The 10,245-nt window shown below is 39.8% G+C and overlaps 1 protein-coding gene across 1 annotated transcript; it reads right to left on the reverse strand.

Annotated features, from left to right (window-relative positions):
- Positions 1-4,566: 4,566 nt before the first annotated feature.
- LOC149226595 (uncharacterized) lies at positions 4,567-5,001 on the reverse strand. Its single transcript, XM_089380242.1, has one exon. It carries the CDS (start codon positions 4,999-5,001, stop codon positions 4,567-4,569), a length of 435 nt encoding a protein of 144 aa, XP_089236368.1.
- Between the last annotated feature and the right edge of the window lie 5,244 nt (positions 5,002-10,245).

Below are 10,245 nucleotides of genomic sequence, written 5' to 3' on the forward strand. Positions count from 1 at the left end.
TTTAAGTCTTGTAGCAGCTGAAGATTTGCATCTTGAGCAGTTAGACATAAAGACAGCCTTTCTCCATGGGGATTTGGAGGAAGAGATATATATGAAGCAGCCACAAGGATATGAGGTGAAAGGGAAGGAGAAACTAGTGTGTAGGTTGAAGAAGAACTTGTATGGATTAAAACAGGCTCCAAGGCAGTGGTATCTAAAATTTGACAAGTTTATGTCTGAACAAGGTTATACTAGATGTCACTCTGATCATTGTGTTTATTTGAAAAAGCAAAATGATGGCAACTATATTATATTGTTATTGTATGTAGATGACATGCTTGTTGCAGGATCTAACATGCAGGAAATAAATGTGCTCAAAAGAAAATTGGCAAATTCATTTGCAATGAAGGATTTGGGAGCTGCAAAACAAATCCTTGGTATGAGAATAACTAGAGACAGGAAAAATCGTAAATTAACATTGTCTCAGAATGAGTACATACAAAAGGTGTTGAAAAGATTTAACATGCACAATGCAAAACTAGTTAGTACACCTTTTGCTAGCCATTTCAAACTTAGCAAGGAAATGTGCCCAAAGACCCAAGAAGACATGGATTATATGTCTAAAGTTCCATATGCATCAGCAGTTGGAAGCTTAATGTATGCAATGGTCTGCACAAGGCCTGATATTGCACATAAAGTGGGAGTTGTAAGCAGGTACATGAACAATCCAGGAAAGGAACATTGGATGGCAGTGAAATGGATTCTCAGATATTTGAAAGGTACCACAAATCAAGCATTATGCTTTGGTGGTTCAAACATCTCCCTACAAGGATATGTTGATGCAGATATGGCAGGTGACAGAGATAACAGGAGGAGCACTACAGGATATGTTTTTACTGTTGGAGGAACAACTGTCAGCTGGGTTTCAAAAATCCAAAGTGTTGTTGCACTTTCAACAACAGAAGCAGAGTATGTTGCTGCTACAGAGGCTAGTAAAGAAATGATTTGGTTACAAAGGTTTATGGGTTAATTGGGTAAGGAGCATGATATGGGCACGTTATACAGTGATAGTCAAAGTGCCATTCATCTTGCAAAGAAATCAGCATTTCATTCCAGGACTAAACACATACAGCTCAAGTACCATTTCATATGATCAGTGTTGGAAGATGGAGAGTTGAAGCTGGAAAAGATACACACTAGCAAGAATCCTGCAGATATGCTGACAAAAGTTGTAACCAGGGAGAAACTGAGAACATGCTCAGTTTCAATTGGTCTTCAAGGATGACGATGAAGATGAAAAACAGCCAGGTCCAAAGAGGAGTCATTGTCCAGCAAATGAAGCAGCAGTGGAGTTGCTACAATCATTCTCCAAGTGGGAGATTTTTGTGTGTGGAGCATGACTGTTCAAAGGTCTTTGTTTCAACTGGATGTATACCCCAGGAAGTCTTGTACACCCCTCCATGCAGGGGGGACTTGTACCCCCGCAGGGGTCCGGGGGCCAGCGGTCCCCCAGTGGGGGCTTGGGGGCAGCACCCCCGAAGCTAAAAGCAAATGTAAAATTGCCTTGTAAAAGTATAGTAATTTCTAGTCAATCTGGGCCGTTCATTAGGCGGATGATCTGACGGTAGAAATTATGTTTAGTTTAGGGTTTTTTGCCCTAGAAGGCAACCCCTCTCTTTGTATGAGGGTATTGTATTTGAGGCTGTGAAATAGATGTGTATTATGTGAGCGAGAAACAGAGAGGTGAGACTGTGAGAGAAAACAGAGGATATTACAGCGGATTTGCTGTAGGTTGTGTCTCTTCATTTTGCTGGATAATACAAAGGAAGGACTGGCTATTCGGGGTGGACGTAGCCCAAACTGGGTGAACCACGTATATCTGTGTCTCTCTTATTTTGTGCGTTTTCTGTGTTTATATTTCTGCAATATTTTATGTGTTCCATTGCTCCATAATATATAATTTTCTATCATACTCTTCAAGTGCCTCTTTAAATTTTCTGGCTGAATGAACCGAAGCTGCTCCAAGAAGAAGAGTATCATCTGCAAATAGGGCGTGGTTTATGTTTTGGACTCCCCTTGCTATGGAGATCCTTGGGATCTCTTGCTCTTGCATTTTTTTGTTTAGATGAAAGTTGAGAACTGAAGCTTGAATAACAAACAACAGAGGAGATAGGGGGCAGCCCTGTCTTAGTCCTCCTGTAGCTTTGAAGAAACCTGCAGGTCTACCATTAACTAAAGGAGTGATCCAAGGTTTCGATATACAGGCCCGGATCCAATTGATAAATCTTACTCCAAAACCAAATTTTTTCAAAACATTTAAGAGAAAGCTATGATTAACACGGTCAAAGGCGTTTGCTAAATCCAATTTGATTGCCATACCTTGTTCTTTGCACTGTTGACTTGACAGGATAGCCTCTTGGACTAGTATGAAATTGTCCACCAAATATCTTCCTTGGATAAAACCTCCTTGGTTCTCTGGAATGATTCTAGGGAGAATTTGCTTCAGCCTGTTAGCAATAATTTTTGTGATCAGCTTGTATCCAATGTTACAAAGGGATATGGGGCGAAACCTATTGAAAGAGTTGGCTCCCTTTTCCTTGGGAATGAGAGCAAGGAATGAGGAGTTGGTGCCGCCTCCTAATTTCTGACAAGCCTGCGATTTTTGAACCTTTTTATACAGATCTTTCCCCACTATATGCCAGCAGCTTTGGAGAAAAGAGGTGGTAAACCCATCCGGTCCTGGGGATTTATTAGGGTTCATAGCATGAAGGGCGCTTTTGACTTCTTCCATTGTGATATTGTTTTCTAAATGATGATTCTCCTCAGCAGATATTAAGGTGGGAACCCTGTCCAGTAGATAAAAATTCTGTTGTGTATTCGCCTCTACACTGTATAGACTTTTGAAATGATGATGGGCTACATGTTTAATATTTGCAAAGTCTTTGTGAATGATATCGCCTTCTTTAATTTCTGTTATGGAATTGAAGCATTTCCTGGATTAAGCTTATTTGTGGAAAAATGAGGTATTTCTGTCACTTGCCTTTAGCCATAGATAACGTGATTTGATCCTCCACGCTTCATCTTCTGCCAGGCATGTTTTAGGATACTGCTGTTGGAGTTGAGCCTCTTTGTCTAAGATTTCTCTAGTGATATATGCCTCTTCCTTATGCACATGATGGGCTTCCAGCTAAGTTTGAATACTTTTCCTTTCATCTGCTGGGTTGGACAAAGATTTGGCCCAGGACTTTAGATTTGATTTCAATCTTCTGATTTTTTCTTCCCATATATAGAATGGAGATCCACTGACAGGTAGGGACCAACTTTCTTTGACAATCTACATGAAGCTGGGTTCCTTGATCCACAATGAACTGAACTTGAAGGGTATAGGGCCAAGGTCAGTGTGAGCTCTAAGATTTAGCATAATAGGATTGTGGTCAGAGGTGCTACACGGAAGAATGTGCATGCTTGCATCTAAACCAAGCAGGAGAAATGAACTTTGAACAAAGAATCTATCCAGCCTAGCAGCGATATGTCCGGGACCTAATATTTTATTGGACCAAGTAAACTTACCTGAGACAGGCTTGATATCTATCAGATCCCAGTCTAGAAGGAGATCCTCTGCCCATTCCCTTGTCGGGTCTCGCACAATGCAGCCTCCTCGCTTTTCTGAAGAGTGCAGCGTGATGTTCAGGTCACCTGCTATGATGACATTATCCAGATTGCCCAGATCTGCTTGCTGTCTTAATGAGTCCCAACAGATCTTTTTTTCTCCAGCATTGGCCGGTACATAAACATTGAAAAGACAAAAGATTTCTTTTGTGATTATGTGCTGCATCTTTAACATCGCCCAGTGGATATTTGATGCCTCTGACACCAGCGAGAACCTACTTTCATTCCAGAGAGTACCCAACCCTCCGGAGGCTCCTCGGGCTGATACCGTTGTTGCATTACTTTTTTTCCAAAGTTTTTTTCTTACCTGGAGGAAATCTGATTCCTCCATCTTAGTCTCCTGGAGGAGGAGTATGTCCAGGGTCTCTATTCTAATTAGATTTCGAATAGCTTCTTCTTTGATCTTGCTGCCCATACCCCTACAATTCCAGGAGATTACTTTCATTATTTACCTTTGCTTGGCTGGGCTCCCTTGGAGCCTTGGTGCTGGTTTCTTGCCATCTTCGGCTTTTTTGCTAACAGCTTCTCCAGAGTTGGTTGGATGCCCTGTAGTTTGTCCTTGTACATTTCATGCTCTCTTTTTTCCCGATCCGTTTTGCGCCCTCTTGTAGATCTCCTTACAGAGGATTGGGACTCTCCTATTTCTCCTTCCTCCTCCAAGTCTTCTAATTCTTGGTCCTCCTCCTCGACTACAGTGGGGGTTCCTTTTGAGCTTTCTGTAACTCCCGTGTCTTTAAAGATGTGAGATGGGGAGCCTTTGTCTGGGGACACTAATTTTTGGTTTGCAACTACATGAGGGTCCTCTGGTTGGGAGCTAAGAGGGCCGAACCTGTTCTCTGGGGTTAACTTGCGCTGGCTTTGGTGGATCTGCTGAGTTGGATCCTGTTGAAGACCTTTGCCAGTGGTTCCTCCCGGCTTCTAGATCTTGGATGGCATTTTGGATCGTTTAACTTGGTTCCATCTGGCCTCCTTCCCTTGAGCTACTTCGTTAGCCATTGGGCAATTCCTGGCGAAGTGCCCATAAACTTGGCATTTCTGACATTTGAATGGAAACTGTTCATAGTCTAGCTTCTCTACATGCATCCAGTTTCCTACTTTGATTTTGATGGCCTCTGGGAGCCCCTCCTCCAGATCCACCTCAACGCAGATCCTTGCACAGTCGTATTGATCCTTACTGTTCACTCGGTCTATGAATTTCCCCAGGGCATTTCCGATGTGCATCAGAGAGTCCCCGTTCCAGCAATGAACTGGGAGGTTTGGGAGTCTAACCCAGACCGGGACAGCTTTGGGGACGTCCACTGCTGGATCAAAGTTAGGAGTCCATTTATTTAGATATAGGCCCTGGGGGCCCATGAAGTAAGGACCGTTTCGGAAAATCAGATCTTTGTCGTCTTTGGTGTTAAATTCAAAGAGGAAGAATCCTCGGCCCAGAAAATAAGAGGTCACGCTTTCTTTGATCAACGGAGACTAGTTTCTTTTAACCTAGCTCTTTGTGGATTTTGGGGATGGCCATAGACCAGTAAACTAGCCTATGAGAGCTCGCTCGGATAGGGACAAATCAACCTGTATCGGGGTTTTCGGAGGAAGAGATCTCTCAGGAATATCATCTAGCTTCTTTACGAATTTCGTCGCTTCAACATGTTTCTTTTTAGGCAGCCCTTCCAGAAGTCGGCTGAACGCCTCAGCTGAGGAGATCGTCGACGGAGGAGAAGGAGGGGCCTGGGGGGTGCCCAGCACCTCCATGGACGCTAGATCAGGCTTGCAAACTGCTCAGGGTAATCGGACACCCATGGCCAAGAGGATCGTCGGGATGAGATCCACCAGGCAGATCCGCGACAGATCATAAGAGATCAGGCCGCGCAGGGAGAAAGGTCGAGGAGGGCCGAGCAGGCCGAGGAGAAGCGAATCACTCAATCACTTGTAAGGAAAGTGATTAATCCAACAACAAATGTTGCAAAGGAGAGAGGATTCATTCCTTAGGTCGTCCTTCTTCAATTATGTGAGTGTCCTTTTAGGTTATCTAATGTTGATACATTAATACACTTGATTTTTTTCAAACATCTATGATCTATCCACTGGACATCTTGATCCTATAAAGAAGGCTAGCACCTTGACTCTATTAAATCATATTATTGATGCTTTTCATGATATATTTCATATAGAAGGATATTTCATTAACTCCTATACATGAGTCTGTTGGTAATACTTGTGATAAGCATGATTGACACTTGTTGTTTTGATAAAGCTTTATTGAATGATCTAACCTGATTTCATTGGTCATGAAGAGCATGGTAACCTTGATGTGAGAAGTATAAGTGTAAGATTGATAAGTAGATCTCTTACTAACTATGGTTGTGGTTAAACTAAATATCCTAACTTGATGAAGTGACTTGATAGAAAATGCTATTGTGTTCATAATCATTGAGATATGATGTTGCATCTATATACTGCTTTGAGTCTAAACCTTTGATGAAATATTAATGTCATGATGCTGATAACCATATGGTTATAATCTAACAAATCTGTTGTTGCATGACTCAAGTTGAGATAGGTTTCTTACATGGATGAAGATGAATGATGCAGATCCCCAGTCAGAGGGAGAATATCTTCTCAAAATTCTTAGCCTTATTGATATTTGTATTCTATGTTGCTGGAGTATGATTTATGTGCATATGATAGTATTGATCTACAACAAAGTCTTAGATCGGAATCCTGTATAGAAATTAGGGTTTCTGCTATGGACACAGTCACAGATATAGGAAATCTCGTCCCTAGACGTTTGCATGTTAAGGCCTAGATAACGTCCAGGAAACCAAAGTCTCTCTCATGCTAACTTGAAGGGAGCGACTAGATGTTTGACTATTGTTGAACATCATCTGAATATTTTTGAAGTTGTTTGAATTCTGAATCAAATTGTCTTTGACATATTCAACCAATGTTAACTGGTTTCTAAAATTGTTGAGTTAAATTGTTGATAATATAATGAAGTATTGTGCATGAAATGAGATTGCCACATGGAATATGTCAGTACCATAGACGTATTGCAGATAAAAACTAGATCTTCTAGCAAGAAATCTTGAATATTTTCCATAACATGAACATGCAGAATGAACTTGTGTTTACAAGTGACCAGGACATACATATAGATATGTCACTATGTTTATGCTACAAGAGGTTCGTATGATTTGGCATTACTGGTATATATGAAAAGTGTTTTGACATGATGCTTGAAAATGACTTTGAATTTATGATTGAGATGTGCCTTGACTATAGATATCTTTAAAATAATAATTTGGAATTGATATGATGTCTAGTGATCTAATTTGACAATTGTGGATTTTTCGTGATATCATGTTATGTGGGCATGATGAATTATGTGGGTATTAAGATATTTACCTCCTTGTTCTTAGCACAATGCTTGAAAGAATGATAGTTATGATTATGAATGACTTATGATTATGACTTGATGAAGCCTCAAAATTATATTGCATAATCGAATTTAGACTTGATATGAGCTCTACCTATCTCTTGGTTGAAAATATTAATACTACGATAATGATGACTTTTATTATGGTCGTAATTTGGCTTCTAACTTTGATGAGATTATTTTTCTGATATGATGATACAACATTGATTTATGTAAGAATGATTATGATGGGTTAGCAAGGAATTATTCTTAGAATCCATATATGTCTATATTTGACAGGTTATGTGATGAATTCAGGACAATAAGTTTGATATTGATTATAGTTTTGATTTTATATCCTAATTATCTACTTGTGACAGGTGATGAGCCTCTAATGATCTAACTTAGAGGGATGTGGCTTATAAAACCCCAAATGATGTATCATGGCATGATGAATTGATGTCTGGAATTTGGGAAATAAATTCCATATTGCACAACTATTAAAAAATGTTTTTGTAAATCCTTGATACTCTGATTTGAAGTTGTTGAACTCGGAATGGCATCTGATAGTTGATTGAAGTATTGTTGATTATGTTTTTGAACAACCATCTATATATATATGATGTGCATAGAACTTGAATAAATTCATGATTAAACTACTTCACTCTCATAGCGTTACCACCGAGCATGATTTATAATATTTTCATAAGTTATTATATTTTGGGAATGAGATATTTCTCCTATGGTATGTGTCTGCACAGATGTATTGCTGATATTTGAGATTATTGTTGATAAGCACATTTGGATGCTACTTTAGTATGAGATTTTCCATGATATCTTGAATGAGAAGTCCATAGCATGACCGAGGCTAGTCATGATGTTGCTATCATGGCTAGTTGTGAGGAAAGATACAAAAGCTCCTTAGAGAGTTGTTTGAGGATGATCTGGATATGACATGGCTACATTTGGGACCAAGATACTCTCACATATTGAGACAGTGCAGTTGTTCAAAACAAACTCAAGATTGTGGTTGGAAACTCCTTGAGAGGGAGGATGATTATGATATATTTTTGTGATTTATATGATTATATATGGTATGAAATGCTATTTGATTTGTTGTTCTGTATAAACAAGAAATAATTGCCATTGAGACAAGTAGATTGTAGATATTCTCACAAAAGAATTACCAAAGAGAAAGTTATTGGTTTTCAGGGAGAATCCCTTCGGATGAGGGGTAGTGCTGATCAAGAACACTGAGCCAACTCTTCCTGCCCTGTTTGAGATCCCAAGGTGAGGAATCAAGATGGAAGGGCTCCTGGGGTTGAGGGAACTGTGGACAACAGGGGGTTACCCCTATTTGTTACCCATAGGATTGGAGTAGTACCTCACCCTATCTTGGTCTTTGTAGAGTATACCCCAGTTGGAATTATACCCATAAGCCGAGCTTGTTGGGAGTACCGCTCCTTGTCTATCCAATGAGTTGAGAGTGTACTTGGGGTGTACAACCTAAGGCAATTATGACACAGGTGTTCTACCACATGACTAGGTCATCGATGGGAAGATAAGTAGGTAATAGGATGGTTTGAGATGACTTGATATGATTCTGGGTTAAGGGTAAATATCCCCAATGAAATTTCAGGGTCGAGCATTTACTCTCCTATGTGATGAGTTATCCTATTGCTCAGTATGGGTGGAAGGTATTGCCCCTCGATGTGATTCCAAGTTGACATGTTCTCCCTCATGATATTCTCTCTTATGAAAACATTCTAGTAGCATCTCGATTACAAAGATTCCAGATAGCAGCCTAATGGATAAAGGGTGGTAGCTTGAGCTCCCCTCTAGTAAAAAGTACTTCTTCTTCTAGATCTGAGAATGTTCAACATACGAGCAAGAAAAATCAAGAGATAAACAAGAATAAGAAAATGATAGATCAAGATGTACAATGATGATTTGTGATGGACATGGCATGATGATTACATGAAAAATATGATCCGTGATGATATATTGTTCGATGGATATATATTGGCAGGTGGAATTCTCCCTAGTTGAGAGGGAGTGTTAATTTTTGCAACTGCGGTAAAATTCCACCTGGGACAACTCAAATGACTGAGATAATGATTGAATTAGATTCATATTTTTGAGAGGAACAAAATTGAACTAAAGATAACTCGATTTGGTTAAGTAGAAATTGAGTTATGAATTATTTTATTCATATCTGTATTATGGAATGGGTCAGCTATAACCACATGAGTAACTTCTTGGGTCAGTTTTAAACCCAAGTGAACCCTCAGGAAAACCTATAAATAGAAGAGACCTCAAGATCATTTAGACAAATCTTCTCTTCTCTTTTGTCTTGTTTCACATAGGTTCAATGGAAGCAGTTTGCTCAAAGGTTTGAAATCATATGCGAAAGGTTCGCTCTAGGTTAGGGTCTTCTGGATCTCAGTCACTGGCATAGAATAGGGCATTCTAGTCCCTAGATGCTAGCACATAAGCCTATGAGAGTGACCATAGACCCTTGGATGCTAGCACATAGGCTTATGGAAGTGACTATGGCTTCAAAGGCAGATTAGAAGGTTCAGGTCCCCAGTCGCTCACACAGGGTTGTCTTGAGATCGACCAAGACATCTCGGTTGCTCACACAACAACTGTAAGGGAGCGACTCTATGATTTAGGTGTATTGCGCCACATTCTCACACATAAAAAATTCTTGAGAGTGATCGTGTAGTCACAATCATCCACATACAATGGCTGAGAGAGCTACCAGGGAGTTTCGGTCGCACACAGATAGTTTTGATGAGAGCAGCTCGAGTTTAGATCTAGGGTTTGACATCTTGACTTCAGTTGACTTCAGTGATCTGGTAGATCTAGATTTCTCTCTACAATTATATAGATCTATAGATATATAGATCTGATTTCTTAGTATCTGCTACAAAAATATGTATTGGGCCCATTGACAATGACAACAGTGCTCAGCAGTGTCCGATACAGTGACAATAGTATACAGTAGTTGACATCAGTTTGTGACAACACATTACAACCATTAGTGTGAGGATTCTGATTCCTAGCATGATTAGATTTGTTTCATGAATATCATTATTGTTTTGCTGCATAGATAAAGTTATGGATCATTTCACTCTCTTTTGTTGCATCATTTGATGATGATCTAAGAAGGGTTTTCCCAATAGTAA

Source organism: Pinus tabuliformis, chromosome J (assembly GCF_031772625.1).
Source record: "Pinus tabuliformis cultivar Carrire ecotype Pingquan chromosome J, CPIR1, whole genome shotgun sequence".
NCBI classification, from domain to species: Eukaryota; Viridiplantae; Streptophyta; class Pinopsida; order Pinales; family Pinaceae; genus Pinus; species Pinus tabuliformis.

Excerpts from the sequence above, each read along its gene's own strand:
- LOC149226595 (XM_089380242.1), bottom strand. The coding sequence starts at position 5,001 with ATGGGCCCCCAGGGCCTATATCTAAATAAATGGACTCCTAACTTTGAT.